The sequence below is a fragment of the Pollicipes pollicipes genome, unplaced genomic scaffold, assembly GCF_011947565.3.
Source record: "Pollicipes pollicipes isolate AB1234 unplaced genomic scaffold, Ppol_2.1 Scaffold_1835;HRSCAF=2145_pilon_pilon_pilon, whole genome shotgun sequence".
Lineage (NCBI taxonomy): Eukaryota > Metazoa > Arthropoda > Thecostraca > Pollicipedomorpha > Pollicipedidae > Pollicipes > Pollicipes pollicipes.
Genome location: NW_023596005.1, coordinates 41,933 through 69,486, shown reverse-complemented (window position 1 = coordinate 69,486; position 27,554 = coordinate 41,933). Strand labels below are relative to the sequence as shown.

Sequence of the window (27,554 nt, the reverse complement as noted above, 5' to 3'; positions counted from 1 at the left end):
TCGGGGCACATTCCATCATTCTGGGGTCATTACATGGCGTCTTTGATGCTTTCAATTCGAATGGAGGGCCTTACGCTCCTGTCGGGAGCCCTATTGGTTAACGTGCTCGGGCACACTCGATCATTCGGGGACCCTCTACATTGGGTCTTGGCCCTTGGGTACTTCTTATTTCGATGGAGGGCCCTACGCTCTTGACGGGGCCCTATTGCTAGCCTGTTCTAACGTCCTGTATCATTTGAGGTCTCTGCATTCAGTCTTAAACAATTTCTATTCGAATGGAGGGCTCCACGCTCTTTTTGGGAAACTTATCTGTTGACCTGTTCGGGCTCACTCGGTCCTGCGGGGGCCCTCTACATTGGGTCTTGGGTACTTCCTGTTTGAATGGAGGGCCCCACGCCCTTGACAGGGGCCCACATGTTAACCTGCTCGGACGCGGCCATCGTTCGGAGCCCTACGCCTTGCGTCGTGAGTATTTTGTGTTTGAATGGGTCGCCCTGAGTGTTTGGCAGACCCATCCGTTCAGCTACTTGTGCCGGTGGCGTATGCCGAGGGGGTGGGAGAGAAGCCTCGGGGTTACGCCCCACGGAACATGCCAAGGTGACCTAAAGGCTCCGAAGAGGCTCATAGCCGACCGGACGGACATAGTTTTCTTACAACAAAAACACAACAAAATTGAATGTCTTTAGTCCCACAGATGACTAACGAGCATTGTTAGCAAAAGTAGAGAGCTCATAAGCGAATGAGGTCCATTCTTCGCTGATTGAGAAAGTGTTGCTTTGGGGGAGGGGGGGGGGGGGAATTTTGGGGCTCATTGCGCTGTCTAGAGGCATTACGCCGTTTGTTGCCTGGTCTTATATGTCTACTTGCCGGGTCAATATGATCGCTAAGGGGCTATCTACGTTGCCCTTGGTCTCTGCATTTTCTTGCAGGGCCCAATGTGCTGATGGGAAGCTATCTGCCTCCATGCCTGAGCACTGTTGATCGATCAGATTTAACCCCACAGATTCTTCCCAATCGCCCGAAAGGCTCTTCGCACTTTTTCCGGGGTCCCATTTACCAGGGTACACTCAGTTCCTCAGGGGCCCTTCATATAAGTTTCGGGTTATTTCCACTTGCTTCAAGGGCTCTTATAAAGTAAGGTACGGATGCACTCGATGCTCAGGGGCTCTATACTTTTATCGAGGTTTCTTTCCCTTTGGTCTCATTTGCGGAGGACTCTTCACGACTATCGAGGCTCATGTTGTTAACCTGCCCGCGCGCTCTTGGTCGCATAGGGGTATTAATTAACGGTTTTGGATAGTTCGCCTTTGCTTGAAGGGTCCTGTGCTATCGCCGGGGCCTTATACGTCAGCCTGCGGGGGTACTACCGATCATTTAGGGGCCCACCACGATAGTATTTGTTGTTGTTTTTTTACCTGCTCTGAGGACCCTATTCTTGTTGACGGAAGCCACTTTGTTGGCCTCCTGCGGCACTCATGACCGCTCAGGTTCCGTCCCTATTGGATTTGGTGCGTTCGCCTTGGAGCAGCAGCCGAATATGCGCCGATGGATTTTTACGCGCGATTGCCGAATGTAATTTGACATGCCGCCGACGTCGCATGTGTCATTTCCATTGGCTATTGAGTGTGTGACATTAAGTTTTCTAGTGCATCATATTCTAGACATGTTTTGAACGCTTGGATATGCTGTACTCTTTTAAAACAAAGGAAAAATTAGTCATTAGTCATCAGCCATCAGCTGATTGCATCACCTGGCCGGCTAGCCGTAAACACATTAGCTAGGTCCTGCTGGGTTTTGATGGCTTGTTGCGGCCAACTCAACTTTTTTTGCCCGTTGTTCCGCTACACTTAGCTTCAAAATTACAGCCTTTAAAACGATCTGTAGAAATGAGTGAGCTCTACGTGTATGCATGCATAGCACGCTCATGCTTTAAAGGGCTGTGCACAGCAAGATGGATCTCCGTATTTATCAAATAAATGCAGAAGCAAATACATACATACATAAATATGTATATATATATATATATATATATATATATATATATATATATATATATATATGTCTGGGAAGCAAAGACCAAAATGCAAGGATGTTTCAGAGGGGCCCTAAACTCCAGGGGGCCCACCAATGTTGCGTGTCCCCCCCCCCCTTGACGAAATTCTGGGTCCGCTACCGGAGATACACATATCTTATGAAACTGGGTTATATAGGGGTCGATGTCCTCAAACGAGCCATGCTTGTGAAATTGTTTGAATTTTTCGAATTTCGGGCGCTGTGACCATTTCGTTATAAACGAACCTTGCTAAGTGCCTAGCAACGTTATGATTTCAGATAAACAAGCACTCGGGTGGGTGCCAAATTGACCTCCTCTAAAGGTTTTTTTCTCGGAGTGCTATCCGACCGGCGCGGCGTAGCCCGCGCCAAAATTTGGCAGAGTTGTAGACAATTGAAACAACCGATCGTCTGGCTTGCAAATTTGGATTACCCCTGTAAGGTCACTGATCTTTCACGGGTCAAAATCCAGGCCATAGGTTTTAGCAAGGGCCAATTTCTAGGGAATCGTTCAATCTCATCCAACAACGGAGTGTTAGACGAAGCCATACATCTCTGAAATACTTTCCAAGGCAACACAACAATTGAAGAAACGAATTACATTGACATAGAGTCATGTATAAAGGTCACGCCAAGGTCAAAATAAACCTGTTTATTACTCTAGGGTTTGCTGTACGGGATAATTCTGGTCCTCATTTAAACTTATTCATAACAGGAACCGCGTTATACACCTTCCATGGACTTTCTTAAGGTCAGAGAAGGTCGCTGACCTAAAATGACCGTGGTCAACATTCTGTTTTAAACAACATACTGCCTAGTCACTATCTTTCTTCAGAATCTTGTCACTTATTCAAATGCAAACTCAAAGCAGTCTTGTCTGATTTTGGTCAGGATGACCTTCAAAAGGTTAAGCAAGGTCACTGACCTCAATGAGAATGTGACCTCCTCGCTTAGGGGGTTTAGGGCGCATCGACTGCTGTAGGTCATGCAGCGACCTTTCGCTTAGAGCAGTGGTCTATGTTCTAGGAGCCCCTTGGGGACCAAACTGAAATTTAACCTTCTTGACCCTATCTGACCAGAAGGTCAGGACCAATAACTCAAACTTGACCAATGTGATTCACGTACAGGTCAACACAACCCTGTGGAATTGGGGTCTCTAGCCCTCTAGTTCCTGAGATCTCGCGGGGGGGGGGGGTTAAATTGACCTCCTGCCCAAGCGAAGGGTTTCCAACCGGCCACCCGGGAGCGTGTACCTCAGATCAACGATTGATTTTAAAATACCACGTTTTAAGTGACATTTGGGCAACAGCTATAACATAGCCACCGCAGCATTTCCATGCTTACCTGTTATAGTCATTTCACGTTCACCGCATCATTTGTTCCAGCTATGAACCTAGAACCTAAATGGCCACATATCACGAGCTTATAAAATTGGCAAGGAGAGTAACATACTTGTTGCATTAACCTTCACTGCGCCGTTATAATGCTCTGCATCTTAGCAGAGCGTGCGGCGCCAGCACTTCATTGCTGTTGCAGCGGCAGTGAGCCGCTCACTGGAGCGTCGCTGTTTCGAATCACTGCGACCGTCGACGTGTTGGCACAGGAGCGGCCGGGTTGTCTGGCACAAAACGGGCCGTGTGCCCGAGACGGGAGCGGCCGTTGGGCACAGAAAGAGGCCGCATGTCCGGTACAGGAGCAGCCGTCCAGCAATAGGGCGGCCATGTTTCGTTTTTGCTTATCGAAATTCGCAAGGCGTTGTGTTGAGTCGCATTCACTGTCTTTTTCCACGAGGCCTTTTCACTGCTATCCACTGAGGCCCATGCCCGTCCCCAAACAGTAGAGAAGGGGGCATAGCTCTCCCTTCCACCAACAACCGTCCTCGTTTCGCATGACAATGGCGAGGGTCAGAATCATTCCTTCATCTAGTTTCACTTGGTTCGTTTCTGGCTGGCCGTGCTTTACCACGAGTTTTCAATTTAGTGGTTTGATGCCCAAGCGAAGCAAGCCAGCCGCAACTGTTGGCTTCTTTATTTCTTTCCTTGTTTCACATGGGCTTCCCATGGTCAAGTTTATCTGGTTGGCAGATGCTACACAGTCAACCGATCGACCCTCAAGCGACCTCGCAACCGATACATCCTTTAAATCTTTTCATGTACTACCCAGCCCCCCCTTCCCGTGTCTAAGGCAGCTTCGGATTCGGATCGGATTGCTGCAGAACGCATGCGGCTCACCATCGTAAACCATCGCGCAGAAGACGTAGCGTTTCCGCTCAGTTGGCGCTTGCCATGCCTGCGATAGCAAAACCATCCGTAGCTTTTCCAGGTTGTATTCATACGATATTTGCTCTGTGATGAGCACTAGCACGTTGAACGCAACCAAAATTTTCACGAAGAGGTGAAACGTGAAATACATGATCTTGCGTTGGATGTCAATGAGTGATCACCTTAGAAACATGCCTGTTCGTACATCCCGGACGCAAAGTGGCCATGACCATGCCACTTTCTACGAAATGTTCCGGAAAGAAGGCAGCATTCTTCCTTTACTCCTACCACTCCCACCACCGCCCTCTACCTATGTAAAATGCTTAACTGGACGGACGAGAATCCGTGAAGAGTCCTACCTGCCGGCCCCCAAAAAAACCAGCAGTACCGCGGTCGCTCACCAGACGCCGCAGCGGTCGACGCGATTCATGGCGGAGCCGGCTGGGCACTGCCAGTCACGCGCGAACTGTGCGGTGTTTGCTGAGCGCGGTGTTCATGCGCACGAACGCGGGTGCGTGGCTGTCGGTAAGCACGAGCTGCCTGAGACGCTCCTCTTTGTAGACGGCGCACCAGGTGTTGACGGTGCCCAGCCAGAACATCTGCTCGTTGGTGTACTGCTGCAGGCCGGGCAGCGCCGGCTCGCGCCCTTCACCGCGCTGGTAGCGGTCGTAGGCGCGGCGCGCGATCCGTATGCCGCCGTTGTTCGGCGATGTTCTCGCCCTGGGTTGTGATGCCGTTCACCTGCGTCCAGAACATAGGGTACGTTAACGGAAGCACGTGGTGTTTTGGCTGGAACAGGGAACAACGGCTTTGTTTCCAAGAGTCTGTCTATGATTTCATAACCATTGCCGACCAAAGGAATTAATGACACCCTCCAAGCGGCGTTACTGGAACGAAAAGAAAACGGCCAAAGGTGTCGCCGCAAAACTTGATTCACCTGACCCTTATCACCTTAGACATTGCAAAAAAGGTTCCAGTCTGTGCCAGGTCACCGGTATCTAACATACTAACCCTGGATTTGCTTAACCCCTGGATGCAGAATGCTGCTTTTTACAAAAGTGGTCAGTTTTTGTTTTTTCAGCGATGAATATTCAGTTGATAAACGTCAATAACATAAATAATCGTTCTGAAACACTATACTCTCCGGACGTCCATTTGTTTCCAAATGGAAGAAAGACAGTGGCCTGAAAGGCTTTGTTTGACCCTAAATTGAATTTCGGACACTTTGCAACAAGTATGCGCAGTATAATGCGTTTATTCGGCTTTAAAAGTACCAGCATTGCCCTGAAAGTCTGCAATTCTCCAAGTTTTTATTTCATGTACTGGGGCAAGGTCCAGTGGCATAAGGAAGGTTGCCTTACCCGAAATATCGCAAGGTGAGCTTGAAAGGGGTTTGAATTGGTCATTACTAAATTCCACCATCACCGATATGACTAACTGTTTTTTATGCTATTCATCACTCAGGACCACATAGAGAAGGATTCCGACAACCTTGCACGCGGCGCGAGAGGGAATATCTCCGACGAAGTGCGGCGTTCTCCGGGGTGCCCTACCGCGTGTCATTCAGTGCTTTGATTTAGTTCTTACCGGCATCTGCCTGTTTCCTGCTGCCTGCCTGCCTGCCCACACGAATCCGGTTTGTCTTCTGAGTCCGTGGCAGGATTGTATACATCTGCGGTGGCACATAAATGGGCCCACCTGCTAGCCCCCGACCACTGGCCCACAAAATGCGGAAAGGCCAGGCCCACCGACGAGATTGTATAGCCTGTGGTGACAAGCACTGACGTCACACGTGTGGACACCGCCTGTAACTCCCGCGTCCGCTGGATAGGAGTTTAGGTGTGCAACCACCGCCAAAGGGCCCACCGCGTGGATGCCATGCGTGCCCGCACGTGCCTGCATGTCGACCCTGTCGACGGTGATGTTGCCGTACTGTTCGATGATGCATTGGGCGCTGTCCAGGAAGCGGTCGCGCGTCTCCGGCTCCCACCATTCTTGGAGCTCGCCCTCGGCGTTAAACTGACGTCCCTGTCGCACGGAGAGAGGTCAGTGCTGAACCGGCGGCGGCACCAGCGCACGTTCAGCTGATCTTGCGATTAGATGAAATGCGGACGGAAATGGCTCTTTTCTGACGGAGAAAGAGGATATAAAAATCAAAGTAAACAAGCAGTTGAGGAAAAGTCAAAGGTCAAAAGGTCAAACACGTCACGGTGTGCAGAGCCTCTGTTGCAAGCAGTTTGTTTTAGCTTGTCGTCGGACGTTAGTCGGCATACCCACCCTGTCGTCGAAGCCGTGCGTAATTTCGTGACCAATGACAAAGCCGATGGCCCCGTAATTTAAGTACTGGGGTCTGTCGTTGTTGTAGAAGCCTCCTTGCAAAATTCCCGCCGGGAACGCTGTAAAACCACACCAAATATGAGACGGCCGAATTAGGGTGCCAACAGCTGGTACCTTGTTCCAATGCAGCCATATAGCAGGAGTTTTCAGAGCCGAATAGAACTGCTAGCACTTGGGCTTAAGCATGCCATGCAATATTGCGCAACAGACGCATGGCCATCAAGGTTGTTACCATGTTGGGGTGGTACCACACACTAGGTGGAATTCGAGCCCCATTATGCGCTGTGCTTTAAACCACCACAAATGAGCAATCAGTTCACAAAGCCTAGATGAAAATGTACTGGAACATGCGGTAATGATAAAACAAAACTTTCGTCGGCTGAACTGAAATGAACATGCCTTCGACAGCGTGTTATCCTTAACGCAGCAACATAGCAACGAAACGCACGTGTGTCGTAAGCGTCATAGCAATTCGACGGCAACAGGGACAGCAAACGTACTTCAAGGTAAACCAACACTTTTCAATTGTTTGCAAAACTGCTGGCAAGCGCAGCCTGACGCCAGTGCCCCGTCGTCGCTCCGACTGGAGCTGAGATACGACTGAAGTGTGACCAGCACTCTCGTGAGTGAGGGGCACTTACTGATGCTGTTATCCACGGTATTGTAGAATGCGTTGACGACGGCGGCCCTGCTGTGTCGGCGCCAGTCCTTCTTGTCGACAGGATCGCGCAGCTTTCTGTAGCTGTAGTTGACGGCGAAGATACTGTGGTTCAGCTTGTTCCGGAGGAAGTTGTCGTCGCTGAGTGTTAAGTTCTCGTAGAACTCGCCTACCAGAGTATCGTTTAGCAGTTCGTCTGGGTAAGCGATATAATAGCTGATGGTCTTCGACTTCTCAACTGCTCGCTCCCTGCAGAAGAACGACACGTGAGGTGTGGCGAAGTATCTGCAGATGCTGGCGGCCTCCATCGGGAACTGCGATGGGCCGAGCCTTTCCCCTGTGACTGCAGCGGAATTTCCCTGTGATCAATAACTTGTAACTCGTAGTAATTGTAGTACTTCTGCATCGTAAATTGATCGAACCACGATATGTCAGGAGGGAATGCCCGTTTCCTCTCTTTTAAGCCTAAAACCCGTTGTGCATGTATCCCAGAGGTAGTTCATTGAAGAACAGCTGTCCGCATACGTTTAATCTTGTCCGTAAAACGTCACTTAAGATGCGGCACACATTTACGTCGGAATCTTAAGCACGGGATTAGCCCAACAAAAATTTATCACAGCACTGCTCTGGAAGTTTGGGCAAACATAAGCCGAATGATGCATGCAAGACACGAAGAGTTGCATCTTAAATGTGTGCAGCTGAGTAATGATTCACACTTCATTTGACGTTACCTTGTGACGTTGTCCATCCAGGTGACCTCCTGCAGCATCATGTCGAACTCCTTGTGAACATCCGACACCAACCTCAGAGCCGATGTCTTCGACTCCTGGTCGAAGTGATTCTGCACATACAGGGATCCCGCTCCGATGGTAAATCTGGAAACAGAGAGCGCCGGTGCTGGTCAGTCTGAGTGGTTCTTCCAAGTGTAACGGACATTGACGTAGCTCCTGACATTAAACCCGATGACCCACGAAATTTTCCGAGACCGTGCGCAAGCGCATTCTTCTTAAATGCCACTTGAACCCAAGGCGACGGCCGCCTGCGTCATGCTTCACTTTCCCAAGACGCTCCCGAGACACTCCTTCCAGCGGGGCTTGTGCTCGGTGACGCCGTACACCTGACCGTAGAACTTGAGGCGCACATCGCGGGCCGCCAGGTTCAGCTGACTCACGGACCCCTTCACCACACGCCAAAGAAGGTAGTTGGCCAGTACCCTGTCGGCAGTGGGACCGCACGATAGATGGCAGTGAGGTCGCGTGAGCTCTACTGCAGTTGAGCAAGTCCGCCTATTCCTCCGGTATAGCATATTCTGTTGTCTTTCACGCGCACAAAATACACATGAAAATGCCGATGCGATACACACCTACGAAGAAAGTTGGCAATATGTGAACGAGATCAGCAGTCTGTGAAGCGAGTGGATGCATGACGAGCTTCGGGTTCACCGGCCGTATCGGCGATTTATCTACCCTGCGGCGAAATTCCACATTATGGTGGCCGACAGACATGGGCACAAGACCTGCTCGTTACCTATTCGGCGTGACCTGGAGCAGCCCGGTCAGGTTCTTGAAGAACTCGGGGTGGTTGACATTGACGGACTCGTTACTCGAAACCTGGCAATAGATCGCCACCGGTTACCCACCGGCGGCGACATGATGACCTCTGACACACTAATATATGTGCAACTCCCGGATGTTGGAAGCCTGGCAGCCTAAAATCAGTGTCTGAAGCACCAACACTCGATCAGTTGGCAAGAGCCCACTCACCGCACCAATGCGAGCGCGCTGGGCATGAATGGCCTGTCGATGGATAAACAGCAAATTGAAATAAGCCAGCGCTGTGGGGCTGGAGGACACGGAACTCCTGCTCCAGAAAAGCAGCGGAGTACATATCTCTGATCATCGTGAGTCCCTGATGTGATAATTATGATTGTTGATTATTCAATCTTCGGCAAGATGCAGCTGCTGGCGCCGTCCATGTTAGGACGACAGCCAATACAAGCCTTGCGCGACTTGCGTGGATTAGCTCCAGTATGGTATAGCTCCAGGAGAAATGTTGGATAAACTGAACGAAGAAGCACCGCAAATTTATGAGAAACAACTGTATGGGACTTCTGAACAGCTATTTCAGGCATAGAAAATATAATTATGAACCGTTTCATGAAGACGAACAAAAGGTAGTCAAATTCACGGGGAATGTGTCTTGGGAACAACGAAACTTCCTGGTTGATGGAGAAAGAAGGCACTCACACACAATTTAAATACAAATTGATGATATCACTTCCGGACGAATTTCTGAAGACGCACTCAGGGGCGCCGAAACCAAGTAAAAATGCCGATTTTGTTCAGCTCAATCCTGTAAGTTAATGACATTACGCGACATACCTGGTGTCCGGCGTCCTCCAGGAGTTTATTGGTGTAGTCCACCCAGGGGACAATGGGTGCCAGCTGGCTCAGCTGATCCAGCGTCATTTTGTTGTAGAGTTTGGAAGCATTGCGACGCTCCTCCGCCGGCAGCGATATCTGTCGGCGGGACGATGAACAGAAGCTTGCTGACACGTCCGCGGTGGAAGGCTTCACGGATTGGGTAACCCCGGTGCTGCCCTTTCTTGTGGAATGGTGTAACAAACTGGAATGGGTACGCATTTGGGGAAAATTATGGGTATGACTTTGATCACGGGCGAAGGGGGAAGCTTGCAAAATACTGCGCGGAGCTCGGCTGGCAACAGGCAATGGTTTCGGCGAAGGCAAATTTTAGGGAATCCTTCAGTCTGATCCAACAACGGGGTGTTAGACGAAGCCATACATCTCTGAAGTACTTTCTTAAGCAACACAGCAGTTGAATGAACAAACTACATCGACCTAAGGTCAGGCATGAAGGTCACACTATGGCCAAAACCAACCTGCTTTGTAACTCTAGGGCTCGCTGTATGGGATAGTTTCTGGTGCTTATTTCGAATCTATGGCTAACAGGAACCGCATTATGCATCTTTCATGGACTTCTTAGAGGTCAGAATAGGTCATTGACCTAAAATGGCCCAGGCCAACATTTTGTTTTAGGAGCATACTGCCTAGCGTAATCTTTGTCTTTAAATCAAATGCAAAACTCAAAGCAACTTTGTATGATTTTGGTCATCTTGATCTTCAAAAAGTCAAACAAGGTCACTGACCTTGAATGAGCATGTGACCTTTTGGTTAAAAACGGTTATCTAGGTTCTGGGGGCACTTTGGAGACCAACCTGGAACTTGACCTTGTTTGACCTTTTTACCCGAAGGTCATGACCTAGGAACCTGAAACTTTGACTTAGGTGATTTCACGTACAGGTCAACACACGGTGTGAATTCGGTGTCTCTAGCTTTCTTAGTTTCCGAGATCTCAGGATGGGGGGTCAACTTGACCCTCCACCCGAGCGAAGGGTATCTAGCCGGCCATCCGGGCGCGTGTTAATCTTCGCCCTGATGGGGGTCGATGCACGACAGGTTTTTTAGGACAACTCGCTAGCATGCTGTATAATTCGCGCCCAAAATTTTGAGCAGTCTATGGGGCTTCTGTTGCACGTGTTTTGACACCAAACACGTGTTCCTAGCTTTTCTGATTGAGTAGTAGTGGCGTGTTGTAGTGTTGTAGTAGTAGTGTTGTAGTAGTGTTGTAGTAGTAGTAGTAGTGGAACACCGCGCGGCGATCTACGGCTGGCGAGGGACGGCGGGCGCCAACCGACGACGCCACGGGAGGCGCGCGACGAGCCGACATTGTCACATTAACGGGGTCATGCATTGTAGATGCGGGTTCGAAACACATGATGTACACACCGTTGTACACGTAATTTAACAAGGAACACGCATGTTTACATTTTGTATCGCCATGGGGTGTGATCTCGTATGTATCATGTCGTGACGATGAAAAGTGCGTTTTAACGAAAATTCGACCTTTGAACTGGTATAATGGGTCCATTATTAACCTAATACCATACAATTTCGTACGAGTCGTGAGATCAAGTTGGACTAATCCACTGGTAATTTCTGTTAAGGTCTGTCTGCGATAGTTTGGAAAGGCTAGGCAGCGCATATTATCATTTCGCGTTATGAAACGGCGAATCAGGACAAGGGTTCAACCTGCCAATCGCAGCTTTAAGTCTGTATGGATTGTCACGCGCTGTATTTAGCTACCGAGGCCTTAACGTGATGACCCAGTCTAGGCCGTTTGGGGTTGGAGCGCCGGCGCAGAGTTCAGGGGAAAGCACGCTGGCGAATATCGGGCCTTTCAGCAGAGTTCTCCATCCAAATGTGCTGCACAGGCTGTACACCTGGCAAGGGGTTCTTCAAACTGTGGGGAGGAAAGTTTGCGCATATATGATGCCGCGTTAAAAAGTCATTGATGCGTCTTTTGCCGTTTCACAAGTGGCGGCTTGACAAAAGCCGACATTTTTGGGGACACGTTCCCCTTACCAAAGATATTACATCCATTCAAATGTGCGTGAATGAATATGTGCGCTGAACAATTCGAAACAAACACCTCACACTAACGAAATCGATAACATCCGATGTTGCGTTATAGTACGCGAGAAATTCCACTCGCACGCGGTTCACTTACTGGGTTTTCAGGGATTTTGAACCCGTCTCCTTCCCCGTCCATTGCGATACCCTCCATGTTGTCCAGGATCAAGTTTACAAACGGACGTTTTGTTTGCTAAAGTAATAGAAATAGTCTTTTCGCACACACAGTCATGCACCATTGTACTCAGGTCTAAACAAGGAACGCGCCGGTTTAACCATCGCGCTGATCGCCGGACCGATGTGGCTATCATAAGATTTTCTGAGAGTGCCCTCTCGGCATGTCATGCATTTGCGTCAAAACCTTAAAGTTATTTTTGTCGGTTTTCAGCGTATGAATATAGCAGATTAGGAAAAGGTCACACGTGAATGTAGGCACATCCCCATCGGTAGCGGACGGGTTGGGTGCAGGTAATTTTACTCGTGGAGGTCTCGTGGAGGTACCCGCCAATCATGCTCACTGAAAAGGCTCTAAGCCCATGACCTCACGTTGGCGAGCATCATCTCAAAACGAAGCGCAGACTCCATCTCTTGTTTGGCACGTTCTGGCTCGGCTCCCATCAGCAAGGCCATCTCCACCATGAAGTTGTAGTAGGCCTGCACGTCCGAGTCATTGAAACCTGCCGGGCGACAGGACAGATGACGTCACAGTGGTGCACGAGACTCAGACAAAACACAGGATACGTGCCTGCGCAGCAAACGCTCGTGTACGGTTGTTGTCCACTCACAGAAGAGAGCCCGGCAATATACCACGCAACGCCTGACTGACCTTTGATCAGGTATTTTCTGCCAAGGCCCAGCGACGTGTCGCCCAGGCTGATATGGCGGCGGGAGTAGTTCTTGACGTCGGCCGAAACGCTGAACGAGAACATGTGGCTGTCGGAGTAGCCCCTCTTCCGGTTTTGAAACACGGCCTCCGTCCATTGGAAAGCATCCTCGTCCCATGCCGAGCCTGCAAAAGATAGATAGGTGTCATTCTCTGCCGCTAAGCGCGTGTTGTAGCATGAGGCAGCGCAGTGATGGACGTATTACACCCTTTTATTATCCAGTTATATACTTATTCGCCTAAAGAATCTTGGATGTTCAGAAATTACAAAACGGGTTTTTTGTTTTGCTTTCTATGGTTCATAACGACTTCAGATGTTTGCATCCCTAGGTTTATTGCGTTATTAACATGCCTCAGTTAAGATTGGCTGCATGAGATGGGCATCTATCAGCGAGTGTCCGCCAGCAGACTTTATCACTTTTTGCCATAGCTTGACTCCTTACCTAACCTTAATCTTTCCTCCTTACCTTACCTTACCTAATAAATTTACAACATATATGTGCTTAAAGGAAATGTTCCACATTTGAAGATACTGCACCAAACATCAGTTGTGGTGAAAAAGCTCAGTTAAAACATTGGTGTACTTTTAAGCGGAAAGAGTGCTCCAGACAACAAAATACATCTTTTCAATAAATAGGCTCCTCATTAAGTCATTGTTTGATTGCGTCATGTAACGTTTACATGATGCTGAGATCCAACCAAACTGACTATGAGAAATTGCCACCCTAACACTCACTTGTAGCACTGAAACTTCCAGGTAGGTGGATGGGCATGCTGGAGATGCTGCTGAACCAAATATTGTGACGTGTTCGTGTTTTGGACCTTTTCGTGATGTCCTTACATACTTATCCGTGAGTTTAAGGTGTTTACCTGCATTCACATGCCATTTATGGCGCAATTCTTAAGTTTTTCTCTTGCAAGTCTCATTTTCGTACTATCTAGTAGGGAGGTCCAACTTCTTGTATTATGTAGCACAAACGTGATTCGTAATTGAAACTCGCACAGACTGCACAATATTGCTTGGGGGGGGGGGGGGCAATTAAATCATGCTACCTCGAGAAATCGTATTCACGAACGCCAGATATGAACAGCTCGTCGATTATATTTCTCCTGACCTTAAACGCGGCTTAGAAGCACATTTTGAATGACGTGCCTATGGCGTTATGCATGCCTGAGGGACATCGTCGTCGTCACTGGTGCTTCATGACACAATCGGCTGGGCCCGTATGGCGTCGCCTACCTCTCATCCTGGCAGTCAGGGTGGGCACCGGGGGAATCGAACCCTGTACCTCTGGTCTCACAGGCGTGGAGCGGTTAATGCAAACGCGTTAACCACTGCACTGCGCTCATCCCCTGAGTGGCGTTGAAATAGTTTGCACGAAAATGTCTGCACATCAGCAGACGTATAGCTCAGAAACTAGAGGATTTTGGGTCTTGAGAAGGGCAGGACTATGAACTGCACCGAAGAATCGTCATGAAGGCTATTTCGGTTCAAAACCCATACGAATGTGGGACATCTTCAACACGTGCCCAGGTAACCGGTTGAATATGACGACACCCGAATGGGGAACTCACAACTAAAAGAGCTAGAGACACCAACTTCGGGGGATATATAGGAATAGGTTATGGTCCTCGGCACAAAGTAGATCAAGCAAGGTCAAGCTAAAGATCCGTGTACGAAGTAGATCAAGCAAGGTCAAGATTAAGGTCCGTGTACGGGGTAGATCAAGCAAGGTCAAGCTCAAGATCCGTGTACGAAGTAGATCAAGCAAGGTCAAGATTAAGGTCCGTGTACGAAGTAGATCAAGCAAGGTCAAGCTTAATATCCGTGTACGAAGTAGATCAAGCAAGGTCAAGATTAAGGTCCGTGTACGAAGTAGATCAAGCAAGGTCAAGCTTAAGATCCGTGTACGAAGCTTTCTCAGACCTCCTCATGCATCTAGCTTTGAGCTAGATGTCTTTAATAAACAGGAGGCTACTGGTGTTTATTTCAGGTCAATAACCTTCAGAGGGTCCCTGTGACCAAAATCCTGAGAGAGGGTTTTGATTTTTGAATTTCATTAAGCGTCAAGGACGTTATGCTGATTACGCTAGGTGGTATGCTCCTGAAAACTATAGGTTGATCGAAGTCATTCTAGGTCGCTGACCTGTTCTCACCATGATAAAGTTTGAATAGCACTTTTGCTGGCACTCCTAAGATCAAGAAATTGGAAATGATAGTCAAAAACTACCCCACAAAACTATGCCATCTGGTTTTGACCTCTATTTGCCGCATCAACTTGGACGATTTCCTTGGACCTGATAGCCATGGTCTGATTTTGACTTAGCAGAGGTCAGCGATCTTACAGGGCAGTGATAGTTTCTTTACATCAAAAGATTGGATACTTTATTGGCTACGGCTATACAAAGTTAAGCACAGATTTGCCACGCTTTTCAGAAGTTTTGTTGCAAGAGCCTTCGGGGGCGGGGCAAATTGACCGCCCGCCCGAGTGCGTACTGAGATTGTAAAGGTTGTTGTTAGCTTAGTTGCTAACTAGCAAAATACAAGCGCTAGGCCGCCAAATGTGATCATAATTTTACCAATGTCCCGAAGAATGAAGATAGCACGCTCAATTTCGTTGAAGTGTGCGGACACACTAATCATGTTTGGTAGATTGAAGGTAAAATCTCAACGTTTTTCGCTAGAATAATGTGCTGAAAAATGGTTGAAGGATTTTTTACGGCGTCCAGCCAATGCTAAAAATGATTAGGAACGGAAACATAAAATGCTGGTTAGCCTCAGGGTTGCCACATACTCCGCTATCTCACCTTTTAGCACGGGCCATCCTCCCATCTCGTCCAAGATGTCGTGCAGTGGCTGCAGGCCTTGCTTCTCGATGGTCTCTACGCAGGGAAGCATGCTTAGAAGGGCTTGTAAGAAAACACCACTAGCACCTCGCCTTATGTCAGTTACGCGGACACATGACACGTACGTTTCTGTGTGAGCTTAAGGGTTGAGTGTGGCCGAAGACAAACTTACGATGGTGGCGCTGGACGACTGGGCCTTCGGGGCATGTTATCTCACATAACATCAATGCGGTCAAATATAATATAATGTTTGGTGAAGATGCTCAAACATGTCGTATCAAACGGTATGATAAAGTCACCACAGTGCCGGACGAATTAGCAACAGGATGCATTTTTAATCTATCTTCCACTGAAAGACTCTGAACGCGTGGCAGTGACCAAAGCTCACCCTTATCCATGCAGCTTTTGAAGTATTTCTTCAACAGGACGGCGGCTGGGGCGTCATCATCTAAGATTGGCGAGTCGATCAGCTTCCTCATCTGGACCTGGAGCTCGTCGTGAAGGAGGCTGAATTCCGAGACAGACGACTTCTCGTCCGGAACGACTGTACTCTTGTTGAACTCTCCGCATGCGAAGGCGAAGAAGTCGTCGCACGGCTTCACACTGGTGTCCATCCTGTTCAGGATGTTGTACGCTGCGGCAGTCGGCCATTTCGTGATCAGGGCTGGACCGAATCGGGAAAGCTAAGACAATCTTGTTTTTCTGTTCTCTATAACTGCTGGGACAAGAGCGCAGAGTTGCGGCGCCGAACAATGAATGGCAGCGTGGCGCAACGATCTCGGTAACTGACTGAAGTGAATTTTTTCGGTGCGCCTTATTCCTTGACAATTCAACCAGCTCAGCCCATTTGTCAAAACTCGTATTCCCACACATCCGCGTCGTCCGTTGCGATCGTTTTCTAAACAGCGCACGTCTCAGGATAAGGTATAGCACGGTCGTCACCGATGTTATTTAACAAAGCCAACATTGGCCGAAAGCAGGGTCGATCAAAAGTGCAAAGTTCGGCAACGTCTCTCCGATGCTCCCGCATAAAGATCACGAAACAGTAGCGCGCTCGGGCCGCCCGTTACCGGCTGTGACGCAGCTCTTGCTGAGGCAGAGCGAAGGTGACCACTGGGGTTGACTGCTTGCCGCTGGGGCAATGGCACGTCGCTGCAGTCGCGGCCCGGCCTCTGCGGGAGAGCACACCGTGGAGGCAGTCAGTGCCGACAGCTGGAGCGGGCCGGTCGAAGGAGCACGGACCGAGCGGTTCGGCGTGACGTATGGCGTGCGGTACGTATGGCGTGACGTATGGCGTGCGGCTCTGGTCGGATGCTACAAGCTATATCCCCTGACAGCATATCCCGTGTTGGTGCAGGTCAACCAGGAGTCAAATGCAAGGCCAATAACTGAGAGTGTTGAGATCGAACACAGAATTCCTAAAAACTAGAGGACTGAATGGAGCGACGCCCATGGGCGAGTTGCACAAGCCCTAGGAACTCTTCCGAACCCAGCACATGACGTGTCATCTCATGTGCAAACGTGCGCGCATGACTGAGCACTCACGTCTGGCGTGCACAGAGGCCGCCGATCCCGTTGGAAAGAGGCCGCATCCAAGAGCCGCCAGGGTCGCCAAGATGGCCATCAGTGTGCGATGGCACCCCGGGTGATGGGAGACACCCGCCATTGGCTGTGACCTGTGGATGCAAACCGGCGCAAATTAGCGATCTCGACCGCTGTCACAGTGTCATATTGACACAGAGTTTGCTGCGTTTGCACTCATGTTATTTTCGCATGGGCCGGTGAGAACGACGAAAATTGAAACGTTTGCTCAAAATGTCATCGAAAGGACCTCACGCTGTGATGCAACAAAGTATATATCACGGCAGTAACATTTCCAGAATTCTTGAACACCTCTAGATATATTCAGAAATATAATCTCTAGAATTCTCCTAAGTCTCTCGGACAAGAAATACATTAGTAGGCATCTAACTCTCCTGGGCAACAGATCGCTCACCACATGCCATCTGCCCCGACGGAACCTAAAATATGGTTGCCATCCGTAATGTGTTTTGATGCCTCCTTTAAAACCCATCTTCAGCGACCCGCCCCCCCCCCCCCCGCCAGCCGTCTGTTCCATCAGATAGGTCCGGGTTCGCAGGCGATCTCGCTCTCTGTGACTGGTTTAGATACCCATCGCAAAATGTCGTAATCGCTTCTGATTGGTTAATAATCATACCATTTCCACGGCACATGATCATGACTCGCTTCCGATTGGAGCTAATTTTAAGACGAAACGCTTGTCACTATGCCTGCCCATATGTTCATAGACACGAAGACGCAAGGCTGCTGTTGGTTGTGCACGTGGACATCGTGGCGTGGAGTGAGTATTGGCGAGTATGAGGCACTGGGTGATAAGAGGTCAAGGCCGAAAATTTCTATGTTTGCCTGACTCGTGGAAAAAAAGCGGGCGCGAGCGACGCCGTCACTGGTCTAACCATCACGCAGACGGCTATAAATACGCTTCAGAAAGTGACCTAAACAGGGTGCTGTTAACTTGACCCGCATGCAGAGTACAGGCGGCGATTATTGTGATCCTGTGTTTGAATTGTGATAACGGAAATTAAGACGTGCTCTGGGGAGGGGGGCGGGGCGGGGGGGGGGGTAATTCGACCATGCCCAGGGTTTTTAACACAACAATTTCCGGACGACGCGGGATAGCCGCGCCAAACTTTGCATAGCAGTTCTAACCTTGTGTACAAAGCATATTTGTTATTTAACTTTTAATCTTTTTGGATACAAAGTTGGATGTGCCTTGTAGGGTTTCCGATCTTTTGGCAGGTCGAAGTCAGGCCGTCGCTGCCAGTGAAGACAAATTCCAGAGAATCGTCCAACTTGATGGGACAGCGGAGAGTTAAGCAAAACAGTAAATCTCGGAAATAGTTTCTTAGGCACCAAAACAGTTAACTTTAGGACACCAGCAAACTGATTTGACCTATGCTCAGGCGTGAAGGTCAGATCGAGGTCAAAGCAATCCGCTTTTTCACTCCAGGTTTTGCTGTATGAGGTAGTTTATGCTGCTCATTTTGAGTTTATCAACATCAGGGACCGTAACATACATCTGCCATCATCATCATCATCATCACCGCCACCACCACCACCACCACCACCATCATCATCATCATCATCATTGTTATTATTATCACCATCATCGTCATCATCCGACATTTTGGACTTCTTAAAGGTCAGAGAGATCAGTGACCTAAACTAAGCTAGGTCGACCTTTTGTTTTTAGGAACACGCCAGCTAGCCTTATCCTTAACTCTGATTCAAATGCAGAAATCAAAGCAGTCGTAGTATTTTGGTCACCATGACCTTCTAAGCGTCAAACAAGGTCACTAACCCTGAATGGATGACTGAATGACCGGGCATTTTAGGTACCAATCTGCAGTTTGGCCTTGTTTGATCGTATTTGAACCAAAAGCCAAAACCTAGGAGCCTCAAATTTATACAGAATTGGGTTCAGATACAGTTCAACCCACCCTGTGAATTTGGTGAATCTAGCTCTTATAATTTTTGAGACCTCACGTGGTCGAACTGTTTCCCCCCAACCCCACTCGAATATAGGATATGGAACCGGCCACCCGGGGGCATGTTGATCTTCTGCCAAAATAGCAGTATATCCTGATTGATCTCCTGTCAAAATGCCGAAATATGGTTTCAGCAAATGGCAATTAGGTGAGTGGAAATCACCGACAGGTAAATTCATTGCATGCCTTTTTGTCGTGATGTGAATTTAACGAACAGCAATCAGACGGACACAGATTTGTCGAATGGCTCAATAGTTAAAGTCTCGCATAAACGTCCATGACAGGATAGTCAGCATTTTCTGACGTGATAACCCCAGGAAGATCGTAAGAGCAGTCCATAGATTGCTTTCAGCGTTGACGCTAAAGGAATATATCGTACGAATCAGGAGAGAAGCAATCGCATCACCATTCTTCCGTCATCCGCATTGATCATCGATCATGTGCAGGGCCCAAACAGGCCCCAATCACAATCGTTTTGCGCTTCATCCCATGCACAGGCGTCGGCGGCGTGCGTCCGCTGACCCGCCTTTCATGCTGTGGAGAGCGCAGCTGTGCTGCAACTTCGTTAACATTCCGCAAACATGTTTAGGGTAACCTCGGTGTCATTGATAAAACAGCGAATTTGCCATTAGCCACTATGACGTCGATAAAACACAACTTCAGGTTTAACTCTTTGCTTCCACGTCCCAGTGTTTAGAGAACTTTTAGTTTTTTTCGTTGCCTTTGTCACAACAAGCTTGTTACTACCCAGATCATTTTTCCTAAACTTGCAAGGCGATCCATTCATCATACGTGCTCAAATAAGCCTTCATAAGCTAAATGCCCGAATTAAGTCGTGGCGGGCATCACGGGACCATGCCCCAACCCTGTCTGGCCTTGATACCTTGGGCAGATGCGTCGTACACGGCACTCTGTTTGGTATTCCATCACTGGTTGGGCGGGCTGGGACAGGTGGCGGGGATGTGCCTCCTCTGACCTGCTGTCCTTGCCGAGGAGAGCGTGGTTCAGCTGCCTGTCGGACGGGGGCGAGCAGGGCTTCAGGACGGAGCTGGAGCGCTGCAAATCGGAGATAATGGCATTTCATGAGAGCCGCAGGTTACCATTCGTCATTAGGCCAATCTCGTGATACAGAATGGTGGCCACCTGTATGGATTTGGGCACCGGATAGTCCTCTGTTTACTATTCCAGTCTGCCATCGTTCGATCTTGAAGTCTATAGAGTTGCCTCAGCAGGCAGAAATCCCTCGGGTCTTTGACTAACGGGTCAACATACGACCTCTGGAAGGATGCACACGGGGTTACCATGATCACGCCATGAATTTTCCACATGAACTGGGGCTAAGGTGCGCCTCCGAAGCTTTCCGCAAGCTTGATGGTGTTATTACTGGTTACCGGTCTAAAGCTACTGTTCCAACGACTGAGTCTAAGCGATAACGGAATTAGCAGCGCACTAACTCCGGGAAAATCATAATCCAGCTCGAGCCGAGTATAACAGCGATCACATTTGTGTCATCCGCTCACTTTCTCTACTTTAGGGCGCTCTTGACCTAATACATGAGCCGAACCAGGCTTGCAAAATCTCCTTCACAACCGCACGATCCGCTCAAAACCAGTTATCAAAGGCAGATTCTTAGTTTTGCGCAGTCAGGCACCGCAGCCCCAAGCGATAGGCATCGGTCCTGCGTGGCTATTAGTTTTGAATAGGAGATAGCCCTCCTGCAGAACGTCGGCTTCCTGCACGGTGCGCTGCATGAATGATGTCCTGCGCAGACATGGAAGGAGGTTCGCCGTAGCCCGTGCACGGTTTGGAATCTGGCGAAGGCCATCGGATGTGCACGTTTAGCTTTCCAATAGTTCAGCGAAAATACCTCATGCAGACGTGCATGTTTGTGCTTTGAATATAAATTTGTCTTAATGCTTCGCCCCATGCATATAAGCCCTCGCCCAGCGGAGCCGGTATCAGAGGTCTCACCCAAGACACAGAAATATAAGCAAGTTAGAACGGCGAAGAAAACGGCATTAGTAAACTCTCACCAAACTGCATCAGATTTGTGTGATTGAATGTTGGTGAATGCGACCTTTGACAGCCTCGATCAGGATGAAGTGGTCAAATAGGTATTTTATGGAACGCTCCTGTTATCTCGAGAACTCAGCACGCTACAATAAAGGAGAAACGGCGTTTTGCTCAAGAGCAATTTATTGCTCTTAAAGGCATTTGCTATATTGGCTTCAGTGAACAAGTTGTGGCCTGAACTAAGCCCTGACAGGTCAAAGGGGCTAAAGCCATTTTTTCATCGGCCTGCCCAGCTATGCCGACAACTAAATAAGCCACATCAATGGGAAAAACAGTGTTACAGATGCCTTCCAAAGGTATAATGCTTCCAATTTGAAAGGGACCTCAGAGATTCTCTAAGGGTTTTCCGGAAAACAACCTTTCGGCGCTTTTGAGAACAGTGATGACATTTTAGAGGCCTAAGTTCAGATAATTGCCATACATTTTGTAAACAATGCTTCTGTTTCCCCCTATCTCCCTCTCCTCGGTAAACGATGTTTCTTACATCAACGATTCATGAGTCATGTCCTTCTTAGGGTCATGTCTGAGACCCTGTGTTTAAAAGTAGCAATAACGGATATTGCACAGGAAATGTATACCAAAACAGCTCTTCCAGGCTACTCGACTGCTCTTTCATTTGTGTTTCTCCGGAAAATTTCGCTATTGTTCTGGTGGCTTTTACTAGGTACGGATATCCAAGGTCAAGCAGGGTCAAACTTTAACATTTAGTTCAGATTTGATCGTTTGGATGTCACCTCATTAAAACCCTAATGACAAAGTCGCACGGCTTGACCAGGCCTTTGTGACCATGCTCTCCCCGATTGATGTGGCTGGTTACACTTTTGATATAAGTGGAAGGCCCAAACAACATAATTATTTACCTATCTGACCTTACAAGGAAAACATGCGCCGATATTCACTAGCGCCCATCTGATAAAGGTTTCCAGAAGCCATTCAACGCTGTCTTCCGCATTGTCTTGCATATCTATTTCTTGAAATAATGGGAGGGGTCTATCAAGTATTAATGTGACTTCTTTGACTTGGTTTGATCCACCAAAGTTCATGTTCACTATTTTTTAGCAACACCCATCTAACGCGTTTTGACGATATCTTTCAATCGCCGTTTTCTGCGTAGCTTTAGCTTGCTAAATTTTCACAAGAATATGTAAGGGGTACCTGTGAAGCCCGCTGCCAGAAAAATGTCGACAACAATTGACTTTTAAGCTTGCTTAGAAGGGGTCAACGACTTCTTTAATGAATCTAGTCCGAACATTTTGACTGGAAGGACTTCTGGGACCAGAGCCCACGAAAGCAGTGCTTATTGTGGGAACCTTGACCCCACCACCCGATCGCGAAAATATGGGTCAACGGTGGAATTAAGCAGCGAAAGTTAAGCGTTCCGTAATGCTCGGCATGGTCCGCCCGGCTCCCTGACGTCATCTGACCTTGAGCGGCCGCTGCCGCCGGCGCAGGCCATCTCAGAGACGAGTGCGGAGATACGGAGCGGCTCCAACCCACCCAGCCCGGGACGGGCCGGATGGGAGTACGTAATTCTAACCAATTGAGCACCGCGGCGGGCAAGTTGATCTAGTGACTTAAAGCTTGTAACCCATTGCGAGGTCAGGTCCAGTGCGTGCATGTCCCGCACACGTGCCTTTCGGGATCCCCGCAGCCGCACGATCCTGCTAGCTTTACACACCCACTTCAGACCAAATGGGTGGGGACTCACAACGTGAGTGCGTCAAGTTTGTGTCGAAATAGAGGGCTTTCAGCAAAGCTTTCCTATAGTTTCTGATCATAGGCATCAACGCTTTACAATGCGTCCGTTCCATTTTAGAAAACGCATCGATGCTTTGAGGCATCGTTCATGACGAAATTTGTCCCCAGTCAGCTTGGGACGGTCTCGTGGGCCATAAAGAGTTTGATTTAACAATAGTTGGCTAGTTATGTTGGGGCTGCAGTGCCTCTTTTCCAGTCAGCTGTCGCCAGCTCAGTTTTCGCCACGGTTTCATCGTCAATCAGCCACCTCCTGACCACGTGTCATTACGGTGCAATTCTTGGAGACTCAACCTGCAGTTTTGCTAAGCACCACGTCTTCTGATAAATCATGGCGAACATCAGGAAAAGCCCGCGCTCGGTAAACTGCGGTCAATGACGAAGAGCACAATATTCCCTAAGCCGGAGAAATACGTTTGAAAGGTGCGGCACTGGGCAGGAACTTCAGTGTAGCTCTCTGAAACAGTCAGATCCAAAAGCTTAAGTGCTTGATACTGGCCTAAGAACACCACTTGGCAGCGGTGAACGCATTGCTTACACGCCTGTTTGCAAGTTAAACGATCATGTTCAAACCTTACTGTCATATTAACCTTCGCTGTGATTCGCCGTCGCTCATAACTGTTTCGGGGGGGGGGATCGATGCGAGCCCTGCTGTTTCTTGACTAAGAAAGAAGAATCCTTATGGAAAATACCAGCGATTTGTTCACAACGCGGTCTCGCGAGCGGTGGTAAGTTTTGTGTTGCTAGGCTGACATTTGACCCCATTATGCCCGGTCTAAGGTCAAAAATAGGCTGAAAATAGAACGTTTCAGCTTTACATACCCATAACTGATCATGCCTTACAGTGACAATAAATCTAGTAAGTAAGCTTCTGACTGAGTTCTGAATACACTAGTACACTAGCACACAGCGTGATGTGCTTCGAACATACAATCATTAGGTATAACTCCATTAATATAAAAGTGTCGACCGCCTCGCGCCGCTCGCAGTCATCAGTAGGCGCCAGCCGCCAGCGCCGGCCGTAGACCAGCGGTGCTCCTAAAGAAACGGTCGCAGCTCTGAAACCAAAAAAGCCAGGGACGCGTTTTACGTGCCCAATGATGTGCACTGGATGCTTCATAAGCTACTGAAAATTTGGGCGCGAATACACGACATGCCGGAGAGATATCCACAGAAAACCTTAAAGGAGGGTGTAGTCCCCATATTTCCCACCGACCCCCTTATTAGGGTGATACACATGATTTTGTACTGATGACAAAATCTCATTTGGGGTCATCTGCAATTAGTTAGTAAACGTCAGCAAAAACGATGTATTGTGAGATGTATTCTATAAGTCTTGTTTTGCAGAACAGATTAAGCTTGCTGTCAACTGTAACAGCGGATGACCGGGCGATAAATGAAAAACAGCGACAATACACGGCATGCAGAATTGGTTGGGGATATTAAACAACAGCTAATAGGATGTTAAACGTCTCCATTGAACGGAGTTAGCGACCCAAGTTCCCCAAAACACCATCCTGCTTCTGTCACGAGCGGCCTTTTGACACTCAACAGCAAAGCGTGGCTGCCGCACCCATTTCAACGAGAGCAAAATCCCACCACCGAGACCGGCCTGACCACCAGTAACACCGTTCATGATTCGATTCACACACAACTTATCCATGCAAAACAAATCGCGACATGGGAGCATTCTCTCGACTAAAGGTCACCATAATCCTCTTTTTGGTCATGGACACTGCTTGACATTTAAAAATTCAACAAACAGTGGATTTCGTTAATCCTACCGCCTCTGCAATCCTCTTTTCATCGACAGGGTTGGTCAGGAATCCCCGTCATCCTTTGGACACTTTGGGGCGCCACTGGGGCCTACATCGCCGCCATCGCTGAACCGCAGAGCGCGGCCGTAAGACGAGCCCAAGCCACCGGGACCGGCCGACCAGCACCGGGTTGGGGGAGGAGACCCCGCCACCCCGGGGGCCCCGTCGCGAGCGGTGGGCCCGACAGGAGAGTGTGTCTGCGCTTAGAGGCGGGGTGGCTCACACCCGTCCCGGCGATGCTCTGCCCCCCCCCTCCCCCCCCCCCCCTCCCCCCTCCCCCTCCCTACCGACTTTTTGCAAGTGTGGTCAGATATGGCCCGACTGTCTAGTTTAAATGTAAACTATGCATGCCGTAACTGATTCATACCTCGACCATGCACATTTTGAGGGCATGCGCATGGCACATGATAACTAAAGCGATTTGATTTACATGCGCTTCACAGAAGCTGGGGCTAGCAAACTTGTCACCGATCTAACTCACTGGGTTGCAAATGCTGCTTATCGACAGCGCACGTTGCCTGAACTCATCGAAATCCGAAGACAGCGTATATATATCGTGGTTTAACCGCGGTCTTGACACGTGATGTTTCCGTTAATCTATACATGAATGGCTGCATCTGAAGAGTGCGAATTACTGTGGACTGTCCATTAATAACGTCAGCCTAACTTGAAATCATGCAGCAACAGAGGTTCACAGAAGCTTGCATCTTTGCGTGCATGTACTACGTAACTGTTTATCTGGCTTAACTCATTTGCTCACTCTACGCCGCGTCAAAATGACGCCACACAACTAACGCTGGAAGTGTCCGGGAGCTTCCGACCCTTGTCACATTTACGCAAAATGATTGGGGCTGTAGCCTTACGACATGCTGCAGTGTGAGCCACAGGCTTCTTTGAGGTCGATCCAGTGTGGTCTTCCAGCTCGCGCCATCGCATAAAACAAAACATCGATGATGCCAGTCGCCAGTGCTATATCCAGCAACATATATCTTAGGACGATTGATGTATCTTATCGCCATTGAACATTAATGTATCTGCCATGTTACCAGCACCGAGTCAATTCAGATGCGTGGAAGCGTTTGTGAGTAAGCTGACCCTAAGTCTGACTTGGAGTGATATGGAATATGTCCTCTTTGAAAATCGCGGGTTTTGTTATTGCCTATGATGTGGCAAACGACCGGCAGGTCAACAAATTGGCATCTCACGATCGTACGATTTAGAGGTATCGTTGCCGCTGGAACGAACCGGGTCTTTTGGTAGGTGCTGGAAGCAGTAAGGGACTAAAATAGGTGAGTACTATTTTACACCCTCGTGAATTAAATTTGTGGACTCCCAACAAATATCGGCCCGATATTTCAGATAGATATCGATATACTATATGATATATGATATATGATATATATATATATATATATATATATATATATATATATATATGTAATATATCCGTAATTATTTCTAATGGTACCATGGCTAGTCGCAATATTATTCATGCACTATACCATTGTTTGCGCATAGCTTTTAACACGACATTTTCTAAGAATGCAAATTATTTGTATTGATGCGATACTAGTAGTTACCCCGGTCGTGACAGTCCTTTCTTCCTCGCTACATTAGCTGCAAGATCGAGTCACATCCTCAGGTGCACATTCTCCAATGGCCAGCCATTCTACCTGCATATACGGTGCGCAACTAAAACGTTTGCCGTCGATGAAAAGTGCGTAGCGACCCTGTTAAAATTTACATGAAGTGAAACACACGCACACGAGTCAAACCGGTCGATGATTTATCAAAAAGCTTTCAATTTGTCACGGACTGCTGGCCGCCCGGTGTCCCATCTCACCTTGCGCAGAGGTGCGGGCCGGCCAGCGGTGCGCCGCTGCTGGCTGCTGGATGGCGTCTGCCTCGGCCGGTCCTGGGCCGGAGCGCGCCGGTCCGGTCCGACGGATGTCATGCGGTCAGTACCCCGTCCCCGCCCCCCCCCCCCCCCAAGCATATCATGCGATCAGGGGGGTCGGCCGGGCGATCGGACAACTGCGCGGCGCGCGCGACGCGCATACCAAAGTACTGTGGGTTAGGTGCAGAGAAAAGGCGCGCTTGTTTGTACGACTGGGCTCGCACATGTTGAAGTAAGCTATTCCTGACTTAAGGTTTGTGCTAAGATCGAATATGAGCTTTATGTTGAGAGTAGACGGTGCATAAAAACGTCATTCCTTAGTTGGTGTAATTACACTGAGAGTGTTCGATGGCCCGAAGTGGACAATGTGCCGAAGCCGTAGGCTAACGGTAATAGACCATGGATGAATAGCTCACATTCTCAGTAAAGTATCAATACAGGCACCCCATGGTCTCTGCTAGGACATTGAGAAATAATATTTCAGTCACAGACAAGCACATATCTGAATCATTTGGACTCAAACCAAAACGACCGAGGGAATGAGGGTATTAGATTCTAAGCGTGTAAGATTTCATCTGGCCTATGCTTTGTTATTATCGGGTGTCATCTTTTATCATCAACTCTTTATCAGTCAGTTAGCTGTATCCATGCATTTATATCACTAGCTGATGATACTGATTTGCGGGTAAAGGCACGCGAACAACGGCGTATCGAATTCGAACCTGTTCCGATGTTGGAACATCGCAAATTTATAAGCCACAAGACTTGTATATTTATTCTTAGTAAAATCAATGATCGTGGCAGAGAGGGAATTAATAGCTGCAACACATACGATGGCCATGACCGTGTTGTCATGCAGCAGTGCTGTCCCTTCTGCTAGCCCGCCTGCTCTACCTGACGCCGCCTAGCCTCCCT

At 48.6% G+C, this 27,554-nt stretch overlaps 1 protein-coding gene across 1 annotated transcript; it reads right to left on the bottom strand.

The window, feature by feature from the left end:
- Window positions 1–4,797: 4,797 nt before the first annotated feature.
- On the bottom strand, window positions 4,798–26,621 carry LOC119096096 (neprilysin-2). The gene is made up of 16 exons (XM_037218955.1): window positions 26,586–26,621; window positions 20,074–20,153; window positions 17,074–17,204; window positions 16,599–16,700; window positions 15,917–16,162; window positions 15,490–15,564; window positions 12,625–12,807; window positions 12,345–12,475; window positions 9,690–9,827; window positions 8,836–8,918; window positions 8,364–8,522; window positions 8,040–8,183; window positions 7,292–7,557; window positions 6,591–6,709; window positions 6,210–6,341; window positions 4,798–5,054 (listed from the first exon to the last, which is right to left on the bottom strand). The coding sequence occupies exons 3-16, from the start codon at window positions 17,192–17,194 to the stop codon at window positions 4,962–4,964; spliced, it is 1,992 nt and encodes a 663-aa protein (XP_037074850.1). The 5' UTR covers window positions 17,195–17,204; window positions 20,074–20,153; window positions 26,586–26,621; the 3' UTR covers window positions 4,798–4,961.
- Window positions 26,622–27,554: the final 933 nt, after the last annotated feature.